Source organism: Xiphophorus maculatus, chromosome 22, assembly GCF_002775205.1.
Source record: "Xiphophorus maculatus strain JP 163 A chromosome 22, X_maculatus-5.0-male, whole genome shotgun sequence".
Lineage (NCBI taxonomy): Eukaryota > Metazoa > Chordata > Actinopteri > Cyprinodontiformes > Poeciliidae > Xiphophorus > Xiphophorus maculatus.
In genome coordinates, this window is record NC_036464.1 from 1229482 (window position 1) to 1254992 (window position 25511).

The 25511-nt window shown below is 38.5% G+C and overlaps 3 protein-coding genes across 7 annotated transcripts; all 3 read right to left on the reverse strand.

Moving 5' to 3' along the window:
- Window positions 1-3026: 3026 nt before the first annotated feature.
- On the reverse strand, window positions 3027-9780 carry LOC102226452 (androgen-dependent TFPI-regulating protein-like). 4 transcript variants are annotated; one of them, XM_023326936.1, is made up of 8 exons: window positions 9217-9780; window positions 8341-8472; window positions 6996-7156; window positions 6791-6916; window positions 5479-5580; window positions 5274-5389; window positions 3249-3400; window positions 3046-3159 (listed from the first exon to the last, which is right to left on the reverse strand). In XM_023326936.1, the coding sequence occupies exons 2-8, from the start codon at window positions 8348-8350 to the stop codon at window positions 3140-3142; spliced, it is 687 nt and encodes a 228-aa protein (XP_023182704.1). In that variant the 5' UTR covers window positions 8351-8472; window positions 9217-9780; the 3' UTR covers window positions 3046-3139. The 4 variants fall into 4 exon arrangements, with proteins under 4 accessions (XP_023182703.1, XP_023182702.1, XP_014325053.1 ...); XM_023326935.1 differs by having other exon boundaries at window positions 3027-3400; window positions 8395-8472; XM_023326934.1 differs by having other exon boundaries at window positions 3027-3400.
- Window positions 9781-9884: 104 nt separating this feature from the next.
- On the reverse strand, window positions 9885-14070 carry LOC106699662 (gastrula zinc finger protein XlCGF57.1-like). 2 transcript variants are annotated; one of them, XM_023326933.1, is made up of 3 exons: window positions 13691-14070; window positions 12550-12730; window positions 9885-11944 (listed from the first exon to the last, which is right to left on the reverse strand). In XM_023326933.1, exons 1-3 carry the CDS (start codon window positions 13691-13693, stop codon window positions 10362-10364), a joined length of 1767 nt encoding a protein of 588 aa, XP_023182701.1. In that variant the 5' UTR covers window positions 13694-14070; the 3' UTR covers window positions 9885-10361. The 2 variants fall into 2 exon arrangements, with proteins under 2 accessions (XP_023182701.1, XP_023182700.1); XM_023326932.1 differs by having other exon boundaries at window positions 9885-11947.
- A 970-nt stretch (window positions 14071-15040) lies between these two features.
- Window positions 15041-25260, reverse strand: LOC102226710 (protein FAM83H-like). Its single transcript, XM_023327606.1, has 6 exons — window positions 24983-25260; window positions 22667-23111; window positions 22405-22569; window positions 21691-21815; window positions 15825-20352; window positions 15041-15730 (listed from the first exon to the last, which is right to left on the reverse strand). Exons 2-6 carry the CDS (start codon window positions 23108-23110, stop codon window positions 15719-15721), a joined length of 5274 nt encoding a protein of 1757 aa, XP_023183374.1. The 5' UTR covers window position 23111; window positions 24983-25260; the 3' UTR covers window positions 15041-15718.
- Between the last annotated feature and the right edge of the window lie 251 nt (window positions 25261-25511).

The following is a 25511-nucleotide window of genomic DNA, read 5'->3' on the forward strand; positions in this document are numbered from 1 at the left end:
TTCAATATTAGAAAATGATTGTCATGATATATAGTACAAAATGAAAGTAATATATTAAAAATGTGTTAATATGAGATATAAAACACTCCAAAACTAGGTTTTCTTGGGTTTATTTAAACAGATAAAATATGTTGTTGTTTCTTTCAGCTGATGATATCACGTTATGGTACGGCGCGTCTTACGGAAGAATCTGGAAATGATCTGTTGGATCTTGTTTCTGTTTTTCAAACCAAATGATTCAGCTCGCCTTGTTTCACTGCTGTGGATGATCCGGCGCCCTCTGGCGGTAATGAAAACAGGAGCGTAACAAGAACAAACTGTTCACACTAGTTTGAACATTTCCACAGAGGAATCAGAAATACTCACAACTTCTCCTTAAGTAGAAGTACAGATAATGGTATAAAAAATATTCTAGTAAATGTAAAAGTACAGGCTGAACTGTTTAATCAATCAATCAATCAATCAATCAATCAATCAATCAATCAATCAATCAATCAATCAATCAATCAATCAATCAATCAATCAATCAAGTTTATTTGTATAACACATTTCAGCACATTCCCTGCTGTATTGTTTTACTAAAGTAAAAGTAAAACAGTACAAGTTTTAAAATGTATTTTAGTTTAAAAAAAAAAGTAAAATGAATACAAAATGACTTTAGATAAGTATAAAATACTTAGAAGGCTGGGCTAATATGTGGAAACTCACCTTTTTTCCTCTCATGCTAAAAATAGAGACAGATAGATGTGACCTTTGACCTCTGATCCAAATCCAGTCAGGTCACAGTGACCTGACTGGATTCTGTGACTGAAGAATATTGACAAAAGTATTGAAAGAAAACTGAAGTATTCAGAGGATGACAAACACTTAGAATAATACAACTTTTTGTCCGTAGAAAAGAAAAGAATATTAATGTGTTAGAGTGGCCTAGTCAAAGTACAGACCTGAATGCAATCAGGTCTGGAAAATGGATCTTAACAGATCAAATCTGGCGTAGTTTGAGATGAAAAATTAACAAAAGCTTCAACCTTTAAAGACATAAAGCTGATAGAAATTATCTCCCAGAAGAAATAATCTGTAAATACATCAAGATGTGGTGAAAGATTGAAACATCAATCATTTTTCTTCCACTTCACCATTATGCACTTTTTTCTGTTATATAAAATTAGAAAAGAAAAGAGTAATACAATTCACATATTGTAACCTGAAAAAATGTGGACAAATTTATGGGTTGTGAATAAATTAAGAAACAGCAGCGTTCAGTTCGCCTGATTCAATCTTCTGTTGCTTTTGTTTTCACCTCTTGGTGCGTGAGTGCGTCTCTCTGGATTTATACAAACCCAACTGAATTTAAAGCTTTGAACACTTTTGTAATTTTTTAAATCAATATATCTATAGAAATAAAATATCAATTTTTAGCTTTTTGTCTTTTATAGCTGTATTTTAGCTTATTTTTATTTTATTTTTTTATTTAATTGGGTGCATTAACATCCTGAAGCTATTAAAAGTCCATTTTAACCCCTGTATGGCCTATTTATCATTCATATTGCAGAAAATAAACAAAACAGAAAACAAATGATTCCAAAAATTAAACACTTTTCTTGTAAAAAGACAAAAATCATTTTTTACATTTCAGCTCTACAAAGATCCCCTTTTCTTCAAAAATCTGACTCAGTCATTTAATTCAACTATTTGCCTATTTAATTGCTCAGCAGGTAAAAAAGATCCAGGAAATAATTTTTGTTTTTAATTTTAAAAAAGTGTTCAGTGACCAATTTGAACTTAAGGATGAAAATGTTTTCCTTGTCAGGACGAGCGGCTTCCTCATAGCTGCAGCTGGGCGAGTCTCAGGAAAACAGTGAAGAGATGTAGAGCAAACCTTTATATTCTCACGGTGCAAACAATAAATGAAGCTTTTTAAAATATGATGAAGGTTAAAGACTCCAGAAAGTCATATTGACAAATCTCTCAAGTATTTAGTGATGCGCAGATGAGGGTGGAGGTGATGCAGTGACTGACCTTCTGTCAATAACAGTTTTCTTCCCACTCCAACGGCGCTGTTTACGCAAACACTTTACGTAACAAACAATTTTAACTATTTATTGTTAAGACTCAGCATCAGGTGCCTTCCTAGCGATGCGGCTCGTCCCGTTCTGCAGGTTCTGCCAGGGAGTTTTTCGCCTGCCGGCTTACGCAGAGTGGCCTGATGGGTGGCAGCAGCCGAGTTTATAAAGATCAAACCAAGACACGGCTGACTATAGAAGCAGAACAGAAGCTTGAGAAGGAAACATGTTGCAGCTGGTTGGAGTAAGTAAAGGTTCAAAATGTTTCAGTTTTTCTGAGAGGAATGGTAGTTCTGGTATTGACGGGTGTGTTTCTTTCGTTCAGGTGGTTGCCGGATTACTCTTTGTTGTAATTTGCTTTTCCAAAGGCCTGAAAGATGTGAGTAACCTTTTGATATTTTTGAAAATTTAACAAAATCAAGTAACCAGCAAAGGAACATAAAACCTGGTTATCTGACATGATTACTGCTGTTTACAGGGAAAAAAGTCTCAAAAGTCCCAAATTCCTGAATCCTCTTCCAACAGCATATTGGTGAGTAATTTTTCCAGCTGCAGCCATTTCATTTAAATCTCAAGCAATCAAACATTTGGTGCATGACTCTTTAACAGAATGACCTGAGTGAGGAGGATGTGCATTTACTGGCAAAGATCCTTTCTGTCGGACTGGTGGACGCCGATCCAAACTACCTGCAACACCTCAAAGCCTTCAGAGACCTGGCAGGAGGGTAAAGAAAGAGAAACTAATGGACTCAAAACCAACGATGTTTCTGGGAATGTCTGGAGATTTGTGATAAGATCACTGCAGTGCTGTTCAGCATTGTAGACTGGACTTGTTTTCTCACAAGACGCTCCACAATCAGCAGAACAATAGGCACCTTATTCAGGTTAAACCGGATCCAGACGCTGGTTAGACATGGACAGAAAGTCGGGATCAAGTTAAACACAGCAAACAGCTGGACTGTAGCGTGTGGAAGCTGATTTATTATGCTGCTTGGATTCTTGTCATGTATTTTTGTGTTGACCTGGAAACAATAATTGTAGTTATATGGGGTACAGCTGTCTCAGACGTGCAGAAATCAATCCACTTTGTCCTTTCCTGGAATGAAGAAAACAAAAGAGCAGCGATATAAAGGAGAAACCCACACAAAGAGGCTAAACGCCATGAATAAATGTAACACGTCTCACTCCAGATTTGACTGTTGAGCCGGTCGCCGAGCAGGTAGAGCAGGGACGCCACCGCCATGTTGAAGAAGAAGAAGCCCAGCAGGCCAGTGGCGCTGAAGTGTCCGAGGAGGGGATACGCCCAAACTCCCACAGCCAGATAAATCCACACGATCCTGAAGAATCGACAAGCAGGGGGGGGAAAAAATGTTTTTTTAAGGTTTATTTGTGGTGTTTGGTGATCTCGCACTATCTTATGTAAGTATTTACAAAAAACTGCAGCTTAATAATAAAAAAATAATCTGCATCAAGCTTTGTGGTTCTGGTTTGTCCACTGAAACACAGAGGAAGACGTTTTGCTTCCTATCAAAAGGTTGAAAAGAAGCGTTTATCCTCCAGATCACGTTGCTGCTGATGGTTCAAAGACTGATGCATTTCTTACACATTAAGATTCAAGCAAAGACGGATTTTTTTTAAAACCTGCTTGATTTTGGGCTGAAACAATTAATCAGATTAATCGTGATGGATTGATTTTTGAAATATCCACCAACTAATTAAATAATTGATTAATTGTTAATCAGGTTCTAAAAAAGGCAGTTTGCTGAAAGAACAACACAGTGGGAAACTGCACAGAAAATATATAAATTATGCATTTAGATAAAAAAAAAAACCCTTTTCTGTAAATCTGTTCTACTCAAAACTCCTGTTCAGTTTTAGCTTCTCCTGCTCCTCATAAATACCTTTTGCTCTCCAATTATTAATCAGTTAATCCAAAATCAAATCACCAGATCAGTCGTACGCTGTATTGATGCTACGCCAGGTAGAAGGGCTGAGATGTTCACATGTTGATGTCAGAAGGATTATCAACCGCTCACTAACGGAATGCTTTTAGGCAGTAAAGCATTTATTTTCTTACTTTAAAAAGTAAAAAGAAAAGATGTTAAATTATTTGCATCTTCTAATGTTCTTCTAAAATTGTATGAAAAAGGCTTAAGTGTTTAAATGAAAAACCTGAAGAATGTGTCAATTTTTTTACCCAATTAATCAATTAATTATCAGAAAAATCAATTAATCATCAGAATAATTAATTAATCATCAGAATAATTGATTATTAAAGTAACTGTTAGTTGCAGCCGAAACAAACTGACTTTTAAAGCAGTTCTGCAACATTTCTGTGACCTAAAAACAGTCTTCTGATCACAAGTTGAAAGGTTAAAGAGAGGATATGATGTTTCTCGCTCTGAGATGAGATGGTAGCACGCGGCCGCCAGGTTTGAATCCCAGTCTGCGCTCTGTCTGCATCTCTTTCTCATGTTCTCCTGGGCATGCTTAGGTTTTCTCCTGGTACTCCACTTTCCTCCAATAACCAAAAACACACGACTGTTAGGTTTTTTTTTTAGCTGTAACAGGATTTTAACATCAACATGTGAAACGCTCAGCACTTTCTGAGCTGAGCGTTTCACATGTTATTCGATGTTATTCATCACGGTACTGATGAATAACATCAGTACCGTGTATGGCTGATCTGGTGATTATTTTTTAGGATTAAATGATTAATAATTGCATAGAAAAAGATGCTTAATATATTTTTTTCTACAGAATTTGGTGAAGCTAAACTGCCGTTTAAGGAAAATTTTTACAGACAGAAAGGTTTTTACTTCTTATTGTAAATATTTTTGTACAGTTTTAGTTCAATTGCAGCTTTTATTATGTTGTTTTTTCAGCAAATTTACCTTTTATGAGTCTTTATACTCTTTAGTAGATTAGTAATTAATTGATTAGGATTAATCCGATCAATTGTTTCAGCCCCAGCTTTTTTGGTCAGTTATTTTCAGATATTAATGAATAACATTTATTGATTTATGTTGAAGTCTAAGTGCTGAGTTTTGACCTGACGTTCCTCCGAGATAGAAAATGGGAGGAAAAATCCCGTCCAGCTGGGAAGAAACCTAACTTTGCGCCACAGTGACCCCAGTTTCACATGCAGCCAAACCGGTTTCACTCCGGAGCTCTGGACGTGTTTACAGTAACAGCTGACTCAGCGCTCACCAGGATAAATAAGCCAAGCCCACGACTGATAGCGCTGCCAGGGCATGCCTCGTCTGTGGGTACGTGTGAGGCTGCACCAGCACTTCTCCAAGCAAAACAGGAAGGATCGATGTGTGCTGTGAAAACACCGGAGCAGAGGCACAGTGAGCACAGCGAGGTTAGGTCAGGAAAACCAGATAGAAAGGAAATAAAGCAGAATAGATACCATGGCGTGGTTTATCCAGGGAGGGAAGAAGGCATCGATGGTTGCTGGGTAGATTAACTCTCTGTCATAGGCAAAGACCGTCCAGAAGAACACGACCACAAACTACAGGGATTCAGAGGCCACAGTTAGTGCAGAGTACTACTTTTTTAACATATTTTATTATTTTATAGTAGTAGAACACATTAAAACACAATTTTTCTTGTTATGATTGTAACTTATGGAGTAAAAATCATAACATGTTATCTCTGGGTTCTTCCTCCCACAGTCCAAAAACATGACTGTCAGGTTAATCAGTTTATCCAAATTGCTCATATAAATACTTTTTTTTTTAATTTCTGTGTTTATAAAAAAGCTATTTCAGGTCAGGATTAAATTAGGACACCCCTATATTTAATCCAAATCAAAATGACACAGAGGTGTAAAACATTTGGAATAAGAGTTTCTCTGTTTAAACCCATTAGACAGTTAGCTTTCTGTGATTCTGAAATGAAACAGAACATTGTGCTGAGATCCAAGCAGCCGGATGAAACCTTCAGTAAGTAGATTGCAGGAGTTTAAGAGTCTGGTGGCATTTAAAGAGCTTAAAGTTAACCTTAAAAGGCCAACATACCCAGATCTGGTTGGCATGCAAAAGTTTGTCCTGCAGACAGACTGACTGCAAGATGCAGAGGGAAATTTCCCCAAACCATAAAACATCAGCAGCAGGCTACTTGTACTGTTGATTGGAGGTTCCACTTTTTGATGAGTAATGGAAAGAGAAAACTTTTGCTTTCTGAGAAGAACTTAAAGGCCTGAGTCAATACTGTCAGAGAAAGAAGACAAATGTCCAGACTGCTGGAAGAAATGTTTCTGAAAACTGAATCAACTGGACACCAGAACCTGAGAACACGCAGGAAAATCCTCTCACACCAACAGTGCAGCACAGAGCAGCTGTGTATCAGATTATGTTTCAGGAATATTTGAGACTATCTGTTAGAAAATATACAAAGCTGAACCACAACTGGACCCAAAAACGTTAAAATGTAGCAGGAAATATATTTATAAACAAACAATTTCAGGTAAGAACTCACATTTATTTCCACTCAAAATGACACAAAGGTGTAAAACATTTTGCTCTCATACTAAACTGAACTGAGTATAAAAAATATGGAAAGTTATGAGTTATTCACTTCTTGATTTTACATATTGTAGAGAAATCAATACACGAGATTAGACCTTAAATGCAAATATTAATAAAGAACTGCCTTTTTTAATTATAAAATAGTTTAGTAAATAAATAAAAAAGATGAATTCAGTGGCAGGATTTTCTCACCGTCCCTACAGGGAAGGCAAAGACGGAGAAGAGGAGGTCTTTCCATCTGTTCAGCACGCTCTCTGCCTTCTTCCCTGGTTGGAGATCGTTCACTGCTGCCAGGCCAAAGAACATCATTTGCAATAACTGAGAAAACACCAGCAAAATTATTCAGCTTCACCTGTACGACATATTCACCACAGTCATCACTGCTAATCGTGCTCACCAAGTTCAGGAAGGTGAGGTACTTCCATGGTCCTCCATAGACGAAGAGTCCTGCAGGTAGCTCCTCTCCATCCTTTGCTGCCAGATAATTCACAATGAAAGTGTACCAGCCGAACGCTGAGATGTGGAACGCCGCCCTCAGGGTGGAAGGCATTTTTAAAGCTTGTGTTGAACAAAAATAAATGATTAGAAACTCTGGAGAACTAATCTAAACGAGCCCAAGTATTCCCTTCAGATGTGAGGTATTTCAGGCAGAGCAGGTCTTTATAGATTAGTGTGATTCAGTCCAAGCTTATTAAGATGTTGGTGACACGCAAAGTGACATTTTTAGACAAGAGGCCTTCTGTTTGTTATGAAACGTAACATATCTTCTTTCACAATCAACCCTCTGAGACATGTGACTGAACGGTGAATTTATTCACTCTGGGAGCCTGTTAATCTGTTTCACAAGAGAAGAACTGAAAAGTACAGCAAGTCCCGTTTCTCTGCGTTAAGTCTTTCAAAACCAGCATTTGGTGTTATTACAGGGGAGCTGGGCTTACTTGGTTATAGTGTCAAATTTTAAAAATCAACAAATCATCCAGAAAAGTTATAATTATTCTACACAAAGCTGCATGAAATATGCAGAAACAAAAAGAAATTTACCCTTTTTACATTTTGTCAAATTAAATCTATAAAAATAAAAGTATTTTATGGGATAAACAAACATAAAATAATGCATAATTAAATTAAATGTAAAAATATTTAAAGTGTGCCTGTGGATTTTGCTCCTATTTGTCTTTTCCCTTTATATAAAATCCTGTGCAACCAGCTGCATTCAGATGCCATTTATCAATAGTTTCACCCAAAGTCATTTTTCCATGAGTAACCTTTAAAATAATTTACTAAATAAATATTCTTATATATTTGTTCACATTCATAAAGAATAGATTTGTATAATTTAGTGTTATTTTTTATATTGTGAATCTATGATAGCATTTCCTGGAGTGTCCTAACTTGACTTGTGAACCACTCTATCGCCACAAGGGGGCAGTATTACATTACACGTTGATATAATGCAAATACTTAAAGGTGACAGTAATCGGTTTTAACAAGGTTAGATTTTCATCATCTTATTTTTGAAAAAGTAATCCTAAATATTATTTCTGACATTCATATGTTTTAACCAAAAACATTTATAAAAAAACCCAATAATTTAAGGAACAACAAACTAATATTTTGTGGCCAATCTATGACCTTGTTGCAAAAAACCCTCCATAAAAATATCCTCAGTGGGGCGCTAGAGATTGATGAATTTATAACTTATAATGTGTGAGTCTGATCTATTTCACCATCCTCTTTCTTACATCTAACCATCAGCAGCAAAGGTACGACCCAGTTCCCATCAAGAAAGCAAAGACCTGCAACATCTCATCCAGGTGAAGCAGAGCAGCCTGCAGCCTTCAGGCCTCCTGGATCCCCAGGATTTAGATTAAACTCTGTGGAAAGAATCAGATGTATAGTTTGACCTGAATTTTCAGTCTAAAAAATAAAGAATATTAAATTCTTTCACAAGTGAGTCTGTTTTGTTCACATTAGAAACAGTTGATTAATCTTGGACAGATCTGAAAGTTAACTAAATCTAATGAACAGCAAATTTTCATATATTTAGGAGACCTGATCAAATCAACCAGGTCCCATCGTTTCCTCTTCATTGTTCACTTTGTGTGGAAAACATTTAAAAAATGGAAAGCATTTTTCTGTGTGAATATTTAATATTTATATTTAATCTGCTCAGTTCATGAAAATGCAGGAAACCAATTCCAATACTTTAGTTTTTATTGGGGAATAAAATGCATAAATATTACTCAATCACAGTATAAGCACTACAGAGAATTAAAGAAGGTTCCTGTTAACAGGCACAAAATCACATTTTCAATATTTTCCAGAGTCAATTTAATCACATAAAGAGGAACACAGTATTTACATTCTTACTGAACAGATTTTAAGTAATTTTCTATTGATTCACAGACATGTACTGGACAAACAAAGACAAAATAGGTTTCTTACCACACAATGGAATGTAAAGTTCAAACATAAATAATTATTTTCAAACCATGAACATTCATCCAAAAATTGGTTGTGGTGCCAACATTTAAAAATTCTTCAAAACTAAACACCATGTGAAAAAACTTCAGAACTTATATAGAACTTGCTCCAGGTAACTTTGTGGCAATTCTAACCTCCTCATAATCCTTTCCCAGTGCAGCCATGTCCTTCCTGGCCTCAGAGAATCCTCCGTCCGCCATGCCCTCACCCTCACGCCAATGAACCAAGGAACGCTTGGAGTACATCAGATCAATCTTGTGGTGGAGCTGAACCCAGGCCTTTGCAACAGCCATGGTGTTGCTCAACCTTCACACTGCCCTCTGGACCTTTGGTGTATGTGGCCTGTAGGGACTGGAATGTTTTGAATTTATTAGCGATCTATGGGACGGAGGACAATTCTAAACATTCCAGTCCCTATAGACCACATACAAACGAAGGAATCTCATAAATACTTTTAGATCAGTCACTATTTACATACTACAATGATTCCTCTCAATATCCCAGATGAAACTGAGAGGAATCACTTCCTCTCTCACTTGAGGAATTGAGAGGAATTCCTCAATTGCTAAACACAGAAACGTGTGTCTCTGTCCTGTGTGTCCTGTACACACAGGACAGAGAAACACGTTTCTGTGTTTAACTGTGATTTATGGATTTAACTGATAAGAAAAAACTCTTCTAGTCTCAAACAAGTTCACTTTGTATCCATTTTTTTTGCCAAGCTACAACAGTTGAATACAAACTACCAATTCTAATAAAATTATGAGAGAGTCAGTTAAAAATATCAATAAACACAGAAATATGGGAGGAAATTTTACTTTTACTCTCAAAATTATCCACAAGTATTTGGATTCAGAGAAATTCAGTATAATATCTAATAAAATGTCTCTATATTTTTGTACATGTATAGTAAAGACACAACTGGAGCCTCTCTAAATTGCCCAATACACTTGTGGAAATCCTAGATATCAGACTATATTTCTCAGGAAAGTCTAAGATTTAATATCAGGAAAACATTTTACAGTAAAACTTGGTAAAGTGTTGGGAGTACCTGAGAACTCCATGGACCACTGCCTGAAAGGTGATACCTAAGAAGGACATTGCTGTGGATGTATTCGGGATTTGCTACATGTCTTAAATAATTTGTATCTGCACTGTACAGGACTGTTATAACTTTGAAAATGTTCAATAAATAGAATCTTCAAAATAAAGTGAATGATGTCACCTTGAATGATGACGCATTAATATTTCACAGCCAACAGCAGCTGTGCAGTTTGAGTCATAATAGAGATATTTTCTCTCCTGTGTGGATTATCATATGTGTGCTTAACGTTGATTTATGTCTAAATTTGTATCCACAGATCTCACAACAGAAAGGTTTCTCTCCTGTGTGGATTCTCATATGTATGATTAAATGTGATTTTCGGCTACATCTGTGTCCACAGATATCACAACAGAAAGGTTTCTCTCCTGTGTGGCTTTTCATGTGTCTGTTTAAAAGTGTTTTTCGGTTACATCTGTGTCCACAGATATCACAACAGAACGGTTTCTGTCCTGTGTGTATTCTCATGTGTGTGTTTAACTGTGATTTATGGAAAAATCTATGTCCACAGAGGTCACAACAGAAAGGTTTCTGTCCTGTGTGGATCACCATGTGTCTGTTTAAATTGGCTTTTTGGAAGAATCTGTGTCCACAGATATCACAACAGAACGGTTTTTGTCCTGTATGGATTCTCATGTGAGTCTTTAAGTATGATTTATAGCTAAATCTGTTTCCACATACATCACAACAGAAAGGCTTCTGTCGTGTGTGGATCTCCATGTGTGAGATTAATTGTGCTTTTTTGCTAAATCTATGTCCACAGATATCACAACAAAAAGGTTTCTGTCCTGTGTGGATTATCATGTGTCTGGTTAAATATGATTTTTGGCTAAATCTATGCCCACAAATATCACAACAGAAAGGTTTCTCTCCTGTGTGGATTCTCATATGCATAATTAAATTTGCTTTTTGGCTAAATCTATGTCCACAGACATCACAACAAAAAGGTTTATGCCCTGTGTGGATTCTCATGTGCATGATTAAATGTGCTCTTTGGTTAAATCTATGCCCACAGATATCACAACAGAAAGGTTTCTGACCTGTGTGGATTCTCATGTGTGCGGTTAAATATGATTTTTCGCTAAATTTGTGTCCACAGAGATCACAACAGAAAGGTTTCTGCCCTGTGTGGCTTTTCATGTGCCTACTTAAATTCTGTTTTCTAATAAATGTTTTTCCACAGTCTTCACAGTTAAATTTCTCTCCAGTTTGGACCTTCCTTTGTGAGTCAACATTTTTGTACTCTGTAGCACATTTCTTAATATCCAACGAGCTTCGAGACTCTGTTTCTGAATCTGGTTTGTTAGCTTGGTTCCCATCTGACTCAGGCGCTCTGCTCTCCTTCCAGTCATTGTCCATGTCCTCAGTTTTCAGTCCATAGTCCAAGTGTTTCATCTCAGAGACACGATGCTTTAAATCATCGTCCTCTTCATCCTTCTTGGTGTCTTCAGGCTCTAAGGAGTTGTAACCATCTTCATGATCTTCTGTCTTGATGGATTCTCCTCCATTGTTTTCTTCAGGAGGTTCTCTGTTTTTAATTTGGTTTTGATAAAGCTGTGAGAGCAGAGGGGACTGTTTATCATCCTCATTCTTTATGGTACTTTCCATCGCCTCCTTCACATTGAACAGCTCTTCCTCCTGACTGATACAGACTCTCTCCTCTTCCTCCTTTATGTGGCAGAGCTTAAGGTCACTCAGGTCCACATTAGGTTTTTCATCTTCTGGGGCTTCTTCTTTAACCACCAGCATCTGGTTCACATCTGCTGGAAATATTGAAACACATTATACATTTAAAAAAAGTATCTAGACCGTTTCTCAGCTTCAACACTTCTTACAGGGGTCTTGACATTAAATTCACACCAGATGTTAGTAACTGTAAAATAATCCTAAAACAACAAGAAAAAAAGCTAAATAGACAACAAAAAACAACAAAACTTGATCTAACAGAGAGAATAAGTATTTAAGAAAAGGTTGTCTGAAAGTGCATAAAAAGTAGAACTGTCAATATCAGTGCATGTGATTAGAACATTTTAATGCATTATCACAGTAATGCAAATTAATTGATGTGACTATAGCCACAGTTAGCAGCAGCATTTAAAACCGGAAAACCATGATGGTCCCAGAACTGAAAGAGAATGGGGTTTGGTCGAAGCGCTCATGTAGAATAACATCTATGTGTACGAACTCAATATCTCACATGTTGCACATTCACAAGCAAGAACTACGACTGCGTGCATATTTATATTTCAAGTTCACAAAGTTAGGCATAGTGATTGATCGTAATTCATTTTTTGATCAGCTGACAGTACTAAAAGAAAAATAAGCAATGTCTTTCTACATCACTCCCTATTGTGGTGAGATGTACCAATGACGGTGGGATCCAGGTTCACGCAGACGGCCTGAGGGACGGGATTTCCAGGACCGGTCTCCACGAAGAAGGTGTTGGAGAACTTATGTCCTCTTGCAGAGGTTTTGTCTCCAGGCATCAATCTGTCCGACTGGATGCCGTCTTCCAGGCAATCCTGCTCCCAACAGCCACCATCAATCTGGACACCAAGAAAACATGTCATTTGGGATCAAAGTGGGAAACTAAACTATTATATAGCCAACTGAAGGAGAATAGAAAAGGACATATAACAAGATGGAAGCTGGCGATCGACCCTAACCCAATAAAATCAGCTACACTGATGTGAAACATTTGCTGAATGACTAACAGTTTTATACTTTGAAAAAGAAGCTCTGTGACAAAAGAGTGGCTGCGAAAGGATGAAGGAGCTATTTATCTAAATAGCCTGTTAACAGGAAAAAAATTATTTGATCCCCAAAACAAACATTAAACACTGTTCATTTTACATAAAGAAACAAAACATTTGCATGAGAAAAAAAATATGAAATTTAACAAAAAATATGTTTATATGCAAAATGCATGTGCACGTTTTTTCTTGTTGCAACACGTTTGAAAAACAAATCGCTCAGAGTGGCTGCTGTACTGCAATGGGATCACTGCTTAAAGTGAACATAATTACAATCATAAAATTTGAATAAATAATACTTGCTGACATTTGCATTCCGGATGCTAATTTAAGCAAACAAACAAAAGCAGGTAGTATAAAAGGAGGAACCAAGAGACACATTTCAGTTCATCTTCTTATTGATGATTCTCTTGCCGAAACTTACAATCTGCGCAACAGAAAGAACCTTTTGAGACACGAATCTACTTTATTTATGTAAAATGCAACAACACATACGGATAATTTTATCATCGTCGCGACTGATCACATCCTGTTAGTCATTGAATGGCTCTCGGCAAAAACAAATTATTCATTTAGTACTTACATAAGATGTACTATTATGCAAAAAGCAACAAAAAACAACGAAAGTGCCGGTAGTGCTGTGTAACGGTGTTTATTGTCAACATGACGCATTTGAGGGGGTTTTTCCGGTCCGGTCTGTTTTCGATTCATCTTCTGAGAAAACTTAAAAAGACAAAAAATAAATATCCTTACCATTTTCTTTATTTTGTGAACATACGTAGGCGAGGCGGATATTTATAAATTAGTTACATTTCAAGACAGTTTTCGTCGGCGACTCGGCGTCTCTCCAAAACTGTCAAAACCGTTAGCAGTTCTTTGTCTGAAGGGCCAAGCCGAACACTTCTACAGGCTTCCGTAGAAAGAACGGAATGCGAAGGTCACATGACCAAGTGGCCATCCAGCTGTTCAGGGCTGGATTATACAGCTGAGGGGTGGTCGTTGATTTTACGTTTTCTAAGAACTGCTACTGTATTAATAACATTATTTAGAAAAGTAAGTAAATCTAATAGAAGGCTTTTGTGATTCACAAAAAAAAAAATAACTGAATTAATCCCCCGTCCACATTTTCAAGAATGTCATGCTCCCGCTGCTTCCATCCATCCATCCATCCATCCATCCATCCATCCATCCATCCATCCATCCATCCATCCATCCATCCATCAATTTTCCTACACCCTTATCCCAATGGGGTCGGGAGGGATACTGGTGCCTAATTCCAGCTGTCAAAAGGCGAGAGGCGGGGTCACCCTGGACAGATCGCCAGTCCATCGCAGGGCAACACAGAGACAGACAGGACAAACAACCATGCACACACACACACACACACACACACACACACACACACACACACACACACACACACACACACACACACACACACACACACACACACACACACACACACGCACCCCCCAAGTTTTGTTGGCAGCAGTGTGTCAGTTTATTTGTTTTTTTCTGTTGTTCCACCTGAGCTGTGGATCTCTGCAGCCTCTCCTGACCTGTCTGCAGTTCCTTTCTCTTCATGATGATGTTTATTCACTGAAGTGTATGCAGCAAGTCTCTTTCCATATTTAATAAGTTCTGAGAATAACTGGTTGCATTGGGTCATAGTAAAGAGGTAAAAGGGGCTGCATGCAAAACATGCAAACCGTATTTTGCATATTTTCTTCCACATCACAATTATTCTCTAACTTATGTGTCTCAAATCAGTCTGCATGATATTGTAGTTTCTGGCTGATAAATTATGAAAAATTCACAGAAGACAGAGTATGCTAGATTGGATGCAAATTCTAAGTATTTAGATTTGTGTAACAATTAAATATTTTGACCACATGATGGCGCCAAAGGAAACGCCATGATTGATTCAGCTTCCATCCAAGGACTTCAAGGTTTCAGTAAAAAATGATCATCAGGCAACAAGAAGATTCAAATAATTTAAAACACCTCAATAGTGTCAAGAGAGTTTCTTATTAAATGAGAATCTAGATAAAAATGTGCAATTTGGGAGTAATTTATATATAATGGACTTTTAATACAACCAGCTACAGCTTGAAAATAACCTTTAATTTCAACATCTCTCATATTGAATAAGCAAAATATCACATTTGGTCTGAATACCACTATACTGTTGTAAAAACAGTTTAATGGGACATTTTCTCTCAGTCTGCTGATCCTTTCTGGTAGTTCTATGATTTTCTTTGTACTCATGCATGGACGTAATCTACACATCCACCTCTTTCAACTCCACAATCTACAAACATCTATCATGTTTTCTTTAAAGTGAATGAAAGCAATATATTACAGAAGAAATTATAGTACAGTTTTACCAGCTTTACAAATTCTGGTTACTTCAGATTTTATAAGATCACATAACGAGTTGACTTTAGTCATTGCTGCAGTAAAAAGGCAAAAACAGGCGTCACCACATAAAAATCCTGTTGCACACATTGCACTTTACCCATGCAGTCAGTAAATACAGCTTTGATCATGTCTTCTGCAAGTAAAATTATGATGCAAATCTGTTACTGAACATGGGGTGTGCCGCTGAACAGCTTTGCAATGTTCTGCACTGCTGGTAGTTTTATCTGGTGAAGGTAAGTGAAGGCAACGTCGTTGCCCTCAACCTTCTGTGCGTAGAAAGTCTGTTTGCGGCAAAAGCAAGAGGCATCTCGCAGAATCAAATAATGTCTTTCCCTTTTCTCAACGTCCCTTGGATTCCATCTAAGGTGCCATCTGTTGACGAGAAAGTAAACAGAGAAAATTGTTTACTACATATGCAATCAGATGTGTATGTAATACCTAAATGAAACTGGTAACACATTCCTACCTCAAAACGACTGTAAACTTTCCTCTCCTTCCTCATGCTCTGAATCCTCTCCAATAGCTTCTCCTTCTCCTGAGTTGATTTAGTTTGCCCCCTGTTGTATGACCTGTACCCCAACTCCTTTTCGTTTTTGATCTTTTTGTCAGCCTTGTCTTCTTTCTCGTCGTCTGTGACAGGGGACTCTTTTGTTGCTTCGTTCCTGCTTTGGGATTGGGCAGAAATCTGCTCCAGGAGCAGCTTAGTGTCATCTCGGAGGTTGCTGCTTGTGATCACATTCACTGTTGAAGAGTGGTAGCGAGACTGACTCGATTTGGGCTGCTTGGATGTCACCTCTGTTGTTTCGGAGCAGTTACTCTGCTTTGATTGGTCTTTCGTTTTCTCCCTGCTTGCAGGATCCTCAGTGGATGGTTGCTGGCTCTTATCTTTGTCCTCTAGATTGTTGGACTTTTTCTCATCTGTCTCCCCTAACTCAGCCTCTTTTTTACTACTCTCCTGAGGTGCAGCTGGTTCTAGTGTTTGGCTTTGAGGAGTGACTGTTTCAGATATTTTGCATGGCAAATCAGCTTCAGCGGGGGCTGCCGTGGTAGTTTCACTTGGGCTGCTCAGTGATTGAGCTGTTGGCTGAAGAAGAGATTCCTCTGATTTTGGTTGAGTATCATTGGATATTGAGTTTGTATCTGAGAAGTTTTGCTCTGTAGAGACACTGGTTACCGATACCGTAGCTTCAGGGTCCAAACCTGACTGGACTGGCTCAGACATTGAGGAAGATGATAATGTTTCAGGAGCTGAGGGTGTGTTCAAGTCTGTTAGCTTGAGGTTGGACGACGGAGCAGTTTGTATTGCTACTTCTTGAGGAAGTTCACTTTTTTCCAACAGTGAGGCTTTAGGAGACTCTGTGTTTTCAAGTGATCCTGTTTCTGTAGGTACATCTGCAAGTTCGGTGTCAACTGCATCTGTGACAGATGAAACTGTCTTTTCCAAATCTGGTTCAGCGACTGAGCCTTCATGACCAGATTCACTAGGCAAAGTGGAATCAGGTACAGATGGACAAACAGCAGGAGATGTGGTTTGAGCTTCAGCATCTTCAGGTGATTTAAGGGCTTCACACTCTTTTGCAACTGACTCCTCTTGCCCTAATTCAGTAACATTTTTCTCTACACCTTCAACTAAAGGTGTACCAGCAAAAGATTCTTTCCTGTTTGTCTCTGTGGTGGCATTTAAATTGTCTGGCTCCAGATCAGCAGTCGTTTTGTCTGGAGAAACAACAGCATCTGTATTTGCAGCATCAGCGACTGAGGTGTTCTCAGATGAAGCGGATTGGGAAACAGCATTTAGATGAGTTTGATCAGAGGTTTGTAAATGTTCATTGGAGGGCTCTTGCTGTGAGGAGCTAACAGGTTCCTGAGCTTTAATTTCATCAATATTTGATGATGTTGTGCTACTAACATTCGCAGAGCTGTACACTTCTTGGGCAGAATCAGAAAATGAGGTCTCTTCTGTGGTGGCAGGGTGGTTATTCAAACCTGAGTCAAGTGGAGGAGTATCAGAGGTAGAGATCTGCACTGAGCCTATGTCCGATGTAGTTTCTGCTTCCGAGGGAAGAGGAGGACAGCAAATACTGGTTTCTAACTGAACTGATTCAGTGTTTTGGGGAGTAGTAGATGATGAACCTTCCCCTAAACTAGGAATTATTGAAATACATTCTAAAGTAGGAGGTTCTCCGTTGTCAGCGCCTTCACCATGGGATGAAACGGCAGTGTGAGCAACATTTGCTTGCTTGGGTGAGTTCTTTTGGACAGAAAGTTCTGATACAGTTGGGTTTTCTGATGATTTGCTCTGACTTGCTTCGGTTTCTTCAGCAGAAGGCCTTTCTGAGTCTGTTTTCGCCGATTCAGCAGAAACTTCTTGGGCTTGTTCTCCAGAAGTACTGAGGGTACTGGGATCATTCTTGACAAGACTATCCTGCTTCCTGGTATTTTCATCATGCTTCAAAGAGGGTGACTTTAAAGAGGGTGATGACTCTGAGTTTGATGTCTCTGTGGACAATGTAGTGCTATTTTCTGATGAACCCTTTGGTACAGCAGGTTCCATGCTTTCTGGTGTTCCTTTTGGAGGATCCTCTTCCTTCGGGGACACTGACGTGTTCTGGAGATCTGCCTGTGGTTTTATTGGGGCCTCCTCTTCTCCCTTTTTAGCTTGTGAAGCTTTTCGTTTTGCTGCCAACTCTTTAAAGAACATGAGCCTATTATCAGGATCGCTCATATCTATATATGGAGATGTGAACAAAGGATTGGGCATTTTTACCGGTTGATCGGTTTTAGGCAGTTCAACTGATGTTGGCTTAGATTGAGGAATCAATGCTGACAAACTTTCTTTAACAAAAGGATTTGGCAGAGTTGGATATTCTAGAGGTTTACTTGGAGGGTCACCTGTTTCTGCAGAAACAGAAAGGCCAGCTACTGACTGGCTGTCCAGCTCAGTTTTCTTAGGCTGGACTTGTAGTTCAGTAGAAGGTTTTGGGATATTGGAATCCTTGTTGGTGATATTTTCACTAGGCTTTTTTACTGAATCTTTAGCAACTGAAGTTTCAGGAGTTCTTTTTGGAAGAGACTCTTCCTTCTGGCAAATTGACATGTTTTTGACCTCTGACTGCGGTTTTAACTCTGCCTTTTCTTTTTCCTTTTGAGATTCTGTAGCTTTAGCAGCTTTACGTTTTGCTGCCAGCTCTTTGAAAAACATGAGCCTCTTATCTGGATCATTCATATCTACATCAGTGAGCAGAGGTTCAGTCGGTTGTACCGGTTGATCAGTTTTGGGTGCCTTTAGTTTAGGGAGCTTGACTTGAGGCATCAATAGTGAAACATTATCTTGCTCTACATCTGTTGGTTTTATGACCTCCTTTGCCTCCAGGGTATCTGCAAGGTCTTGGGAATGTTTACCCCTTGATGTGTCTTTATCCTCCTCTTTTTTGCTTACATCAGCAGGTCTCAGTGTTTCCAAAGTGGATTTTATGTAACGATTCCACTCGAAAGGTTCTCTTGCAGTAGATCTCCTTTGCCCCAAAACCTGTGAAACAAGGGGGAGTTTGGCCTGTTCGGTTTTGGTTTTGTCACCTCCCTCATCGTCTTGGTCTGCAGTAGTAGTTTCTTGAGGGGTCTGTTGGTCCAGGGAGCTGAAAATCAAGGAAGACCTTAATCTGGAGGTTATTAGCCCCCCTGGATTGTATTTTCTCTTGAAAGAGTCATCCCTTTGAAGCCCTGTGCTAATTGGCTGTTTTTGGTCCTCCTCCTCAGTTTTTCTCTCTTCAGCTGTGTAGGAGGTTTCAGAGGATGCTGGTGTGGTTTTGGTTTCTATCACCACTGGAACAGGGTCATCCAGAACTTTCTTCAATTTCTCTTGTGTGACTGCTCTGGCAAAGCCAGGCATTTGGCTGACTCTAGGTACAGTGGTAACCTTAAACTCTTTGACATTGGGTATTTTAGAAGCTGGTAGACCTGGTAGCTGGGCCGTTTGTTGGATGGGATTCAGAGGTTCCTCAAAAGTGTCTGTCGGCTGAGTTGGCACCATTGGCAGGCCTTCTTCCTCTGGATTATCATATGTACTAAGGTATGAGCCAATTCTCCAATTTCTCAGCTTCTGTTTCACAGTGGGATCCTTGCGGTTCAAAGTAAGGTCATGGAAGAAAGGCTTCTGATCGGCAGAGTTGGAAGGCGTTGGAGAGGTTTGACAGGCATATGGCTGCCCTACTCCCAGTCTTTTGGGTTGAGGGGAAGTAAATGAAAAATCCACTGGTGGTTGTAGTTTATCTGTGCCTTGATCAATATCTAGATTTCTGGTGGATGATAAATAGTTAAGAATAGGATCAAATTCTGGTGGTACTTCCTGTTGTAAAGCTGGTACAGGGTACTGTTCAGGCAGATAGCCTTGGTTCCAGAACTTATCATAGCTGCTGTAGTCTTCTTCTGGTCCTGGTCCTGGTCCAGGAAAAGGCTGCTGGCCCCTATGAAAAGGTTTTCCCCTTGGTTCAGAGTCTGGCATTCCATGTTGTGGCATTAATGGGAATGAGTATCTGCCAGGAACATCTTCAGTATAAGAGTGACGCTTTAAGGCAGGATTATCTGTCATCAAATGCCGTGAAGGACCCTGGTCAAAACCGGGGTCCATGTGTGACTGTTGGGAACCAAACCTATTATACATATCTGCAGGGCCGCGAAGAGACCCCTGCCTCTTTAGAGCCATAATCCTCAAATTCCCATCGAGTTGATCATCATACGGATGTCCTCCCCAGTCATCAGAAGGAATGTCCAGAGTCAGGAATCTTTTAGGCTCTCTGTACAGTGAAGTGCTTTCGTTGGGAAATTCTCTCTTTTGTAAAACTTTTAAATCCTCCATCTGAGCAAGCATGTTCTCAACATTCAGCGGCTGCGACTGAGCGAAGAGAATCCGGAACTCCTCGTCGAAGGTGGTCACCAGCTGTCCAAGGAAGAGGTGGGCCATGCAGCGGTGCAGCTTCTCAAAAGACCACATGAAGCTGGAGGAAGACAACAACCAGATGGGGTTATCATCTTAGAGACAAACTTAAAAATAAGAGTACAGCAGCCTTCACACTTATAAAGATGTGCACAAAGCCCTGAAGTAGATCAATCTTTTATTGTTGGAGCTTAACCTTTCGATATTAAATTGGAGTACATAAATTCAGAGGAGAAAATCCCACATTAAGGGGTTATTTTTAAGAAAATTGTGCAAACCTCTAATAATTGCTAATAAATAAATAATAATTTGGACTTTTGTCATTTTAACTTGTAAACTGTGACTTTCTGTTTCCCAGCAGCTCTTTACTTCTATATATTGTTCACCAATATGGGAAAGACCAAACAATGGCTAATTACATCTTAGGAGTTATTTCTCTACATTTTGATGATCGTAGCTTAATCTAAAGTGAAGAAATGAAGTTTCTGTCATATCTGGAGGGTATTTGGGTTTTTTCTGTGTTTGTGTGTTTATTTTTGCTTAGCCTATATATCTTTAATCCCCTTTGTTGTTTTCTGCTAAATTTATTCTTGTTTATTACTCAGCTTAGTTTTTCTTTCTCTTCCTCAGTGTTTCCCCGTTGTTATTTATTTCCTCTCCAGCTCCTTTCTATTTATGTCTCTCTTTCACTCAGCCTGCTGGCCTGGTCTCCTCTCACAGCTGCACCCTGTCTCTAATAAGACACCTGTTTTTTATTGGTCTCGTGTCCAAACTTATGTAGAATCTGAATATAGGGTTTTTCCATTTCCTGTAAGCTATAATCATAAAACCTTCCAGAAATAAAAGCTTGAAATGAATCACCATGTATAATCTATCGAATGTTGGTTTCACTTTTTAAATTCAATAATATTCCTTATTTCGATGTATTCATTTGTTTTTGAACTAATGTTACCTATACCTACATAGTGAATAACAGAAAGCCTTTAGTTTTAATTTGAAACAACCACATCAGTAACAAACAAGGCTTTTGTTTGCAAGTCTCCATAGCAACCATTAAATACTAAACAAAACACATCGACAGGAAGCTATTTTAGTCAGAGGACATTTGAGATTTTAATCAACAAACACTCCAATCTATGATAAAGAACTACAGATGGGACCCCACTGTGGGAGGTGGAGTGATGCTGAGGGCCTGTGAAGCTTGTTAAGAATGCATGACATCATTGCATCGAAGCATTTAACTGCTAGAAAAGGGAAACAAATATAGAAACTTTCAAGAAACAAGAAACTTTCTTTGCATGACAAGATTTTTGCTGCTGCAACAAAAGATGGATTCATTTTAAGGCTTTTTTACACATCTGTACTGGGATATCTCTATGTTGGATTTAAAGGAGCCCACCTGTAATTTCCACTCAGCACAGCTCTGCAGTCGGTTAGCAGGAAGCGATCCATCATCTGGCCTTTGAAGGATTTCCCAGAGCGGCACTGATATGTTATTCCAGATACTGTTCTCAAGCGTAGGAACTGCAGGACACATCAAATCCAGTCATATCATTAATAATCAGCAGGTCATGCATGTGATAATGTTTTGAGCTGCGAGCTAAGTTAGGAGGTAGAGCTATATTAGCACTGTTCCCTCTAGCAATGCTAATATATGCTGTTAACCTGATTTAAATCGGTTACATAAGAAAAAGGAAAAATACTGACAAACTACTTTATTTCTACAGTTAATTCACCTGAAAGTTCATGGATTATAGTGTAAAGAAAAGCTTGATAAAGTTCCTTTATTTGGATTGTGAAACTATCTACCAACAGCTATGCTAACCGCAATACTTCTGCTTTTCCGCACCATTATTTTGGAAACAGCACTAGGCAACAGAGCCGGTGGCATGATAAATACATGATTGTGAGAAAAATTTCCATGAAAAGACCAAAAAGCAATGTGCTTGTGTGTCAGTGCGTGTGAAGCTCCACTCCCTGTCTGCAGCAGGCGCATAAAGGATGTCTTTTAAACAACTGAAGCATAACCTTGAACTGTTTTAAGTCATGCATTATTGCTTTATTTGCAGCAAAATGTATTTTTTCAGTAAAATGCATAAGAAGTTGTACTCACTGGGAAGGCCTGCAGATTGACTCTGCAGTTGGCCACCATGTTAACAAAGAGATCAGCATTCTGCTCATCCAGCAGGATGTAGACAGCAACTCTCCTCCCAGCGGCGTTGAGAATATCCGCAAATATGTCGACATCAGTAAACATGTCCATCACTATAGCGATGACCTGAGCAGAGAGAAGCCGAGAATGAGATGATAGTTAAAAATACAACACAGGTGGGACGCTTTGAAAGGAAGGTGAAGAAGGTTTGAGAGAGGTCAACCTGCTGGGCGTTCTTGATCAGCCGCCGGGCCTGCTCCTTGATGCTCGGCATGTCCGGCTCCGGGGGGTTAACCAGGGTCGTGACCTCTGTGGGCTCAATGAAGTGATGCATCTGAGGCCAGCCGAGGTCCAGACCGGGGACGTCCAGGTCGGAGTGAATGGGCCAGTAGGTGTCCGAGGAGCCTTCTCCCTCGCTGTCCAGGAACTGCTGCTCAGAGAGGATGCTCTGCTTCGGAGGCTGAACGACGCTCTGGATGTACTGGATCTCAGCCGGGGACAGGAAGTCCACCACGTCCACGTTTTGGAGGCACTGATAGTATCCGTCCAAGCTGTCCTCCACCAGGGCATCGACAGCCAGGCGGTACTCCTCCCGGTAGTGGGGAGGGAGGTAATTGGGGTCCAGGGGGTTATCCCCAGCGGAGGAACACTGAGAGCGGCGCGCCATACTGCAGTTACAGGAATAAAAATTAAAATAAATAACTCATTCATTGCAGTTTGGCTGATTTACATCACATCCTGTCTTAGATTTAAAATATTTGTTTGTCAAAATCCAAAAATCGCAAGCAAAACGTGAGTTCTGCAGAAAAAAACAAAGACTGAGAAGCTTCAGGAATCTGACCTTCACATTAGCTTGACTGGGATCACAAATAAATATAATTATGGGAGTTTGGAATGTAGGAAAAGGATGGAGATACTAGACTTTACATGTAAACACAAAAACCAAAACATACAATAATTCAGAATTACAGTAAGAGTGACACGTCTAATATAGGCCAAAATAATAAGATATGCTTTGATTTGTCATTTAGTTCATTAAAAAATTACAAAACACCACCACATAATGATGATTGTAATAGAAAAACATTAACTCTTGTTGTTATTCTAAATAGTCCTATGATAATGACAATAAAATAGAAATAAAAATAAAGTAATAAGTTGCTATCATCATAAATAAATCATTAACACACCCTTACCAGCACCAAATAATACAAAATAACTAATGATTATGTATTAAATAGTGATTAAATATTTAACTATACATATGACTCATACACAAAATAAAAATAAACAAAAATAAAGGTAAAAAACTAATTATATAAGACATTTAATTAACTACTACCATTACCAACACCACTGTCACAACAACAATACCACTACTGAGTGAAACATGATTACATCATTTATATGTAGTATTACATAATTATATATTATAGTAATAGAAAATAATATCTTGTAATAATAACACCTACATTAATATTACTTCTACAAATAATAGTAATAATAATAATAACAATAATAATAATACTTTGCTACTACCAATACTAATAATAATTATCATAATACATTATAATAACAATAAGATAAAAATGACACCTTATTGATACATTAATAATGATAATAATTACAGATTCAGCTACATCTTAAAATTAGCCAATACGTAGGTAAATAAAATGATAATAATAATAAATAATAAAATAACATTTAAAGAACTGCTACCTCTGCTGCTTCCACCATTATTATTATTATTATTATTAAGACAGCAACAACAATATTAATAATAATACCACATAAATGTAATGATAATAATAATAATAATAATATTTGTCATGTTTTTCTTTTTGGGCCACGAGTATTAAAAACAAAATCAATAAATCAACCAATAAGGATAATAGTAATAACATTTTCAGCTCCATCTTAAAATTAGCAAATCAAAAGGTTAAGAAGTAAATAATTAAATACATTATTTTTAATAACTAATACCTGTCCTGCCGCTACCATTATAATCATAATCACAGTTATTGGGCGAAGAAGACTTCAGGAAATACCCTGCAAGTCGGAGAATATATCACATTTATATATATAGTAAAACTCGTAACTCTTTTGTTTGTTTGTTTGTTTGTTTGTGGATCTGCTGGAATAGCTTTAGGTTGGAATGTGAATAAAAAGGGAAGAAAGTTGAGTCCAACCCCAGGAGACAAGGCAGATGGTTCTGGGCGCGGCTCCTCCCTCTGGCCAAAAGTCTCCATTTCTAGGTTCACCGTGAAACCGAGCAGTGTGACAGAAAGCACGTCACAATAACAATATGTATCAATTTTCATAAAGTGAATAAGAAGAAAATAGATAGCTAATAGAAGTAAACAGCAGATTTTGGAGTAAAAGTGACTCTTTATCCAAAGTTCGTTTATAAAGCTAAATAAATAAAGAATTAAAGCTAAAACAGAAACAGGACCGCCATATTTACACATTAATAACGATACATAGCGGTTTTATTCAGCAGCAACCAGTCCCACCCTGCGGTTTTTTGTCTTAAACTCACCTCTGTTATATTTCCTCGTCAGGCTTTGCGGAGGTTAAACTTTGCGACCATCCTCCTCCCCGTTCAGAGACTTGTTCTCCACTGCTGCGTCGCGCTTTTCTCCATGTTTCCAGCTGGGAGTTTGAAAGAAAACTTTTCTCTTACATGCCTCTTGTCCTCCGTCCTCTTCTCCTCACCCAGCTCAACCAGTTTGCCGTCATGCTTCAGGCATGTTGGGCTGAATCTCTGAGACGCGGAGGGGAAAACTTGCCGTAGACAGAAGCCCCGCCCCCTTTCAGGGCTTCATGTTTTTTTGGTTTTCAGACGCATGAACTCTGATCATCTCTTATCTGACTCCTGAAGTGCTACTATAACTTCCTCAGAGCATGTAATGGAGGCTTCATGTGTGTTTGGGTAAATCTGTTCTCTGAAATGCTCATCTGCTGCCATCTTCAATAAAAAGTCTAAAAACATCCCGACAGCTGAGTCATAATAATAAATCTAACATATAGGCTTTGTTGGCTTCAGTGATTGTTTAATCACTTGAGCT

Bases quoted from the DNA above. Each gene is read 5' to 3' on its own strand.
- LOC102226452 (XM_023326934.1), bottom strand. The intron at 6,917-6,995 runs GTGAGCACGATT...GTGTTTTCTCAG, and splicing joins ACCTCACCTTCCTGAACTTG to TTATTGCAAATGATGTTCTT. The intron at 5,581-6,790 runs GTGAGAAAATCC...GAATCCCTGTAG, and splicing joins TTGCCTTCCCTGTAGGGACG to TTTGTGGTCGTGTTCTTCTG.
- LOC106699662 (XM_023326932.1), bottom strand. The intron at 11,948-12,549 runs GTACATCTCACC...CAATATTTCCAG, and splicing joins CCTGGATCCCACCGTCATTG to CAGATGTGAACCAGATGCTG.
- LOC102226710 (XM_023327606.1), bottom strand. From the start codon at position 23,110: ATGGCGCGCCGCTCTCAGTGTTCCTCCGCTGGGGATAACCCCCTGGAC. The intron at 22,570-22,666 runs GTTGACCTCTCT...CTCTCTGCTCAG, and splicing joins TGATCAAGAACGCCCAGCAG to GTCATCGCTATAGTGATGGA. The intron at 20,353-21,690 runs GTGGGCTCCTTT...GTCTTCCTCCAG, and splicing joins GTGCTGAGTGGAAATTACAG to CTTCATGTGGTCTTTTGAGA.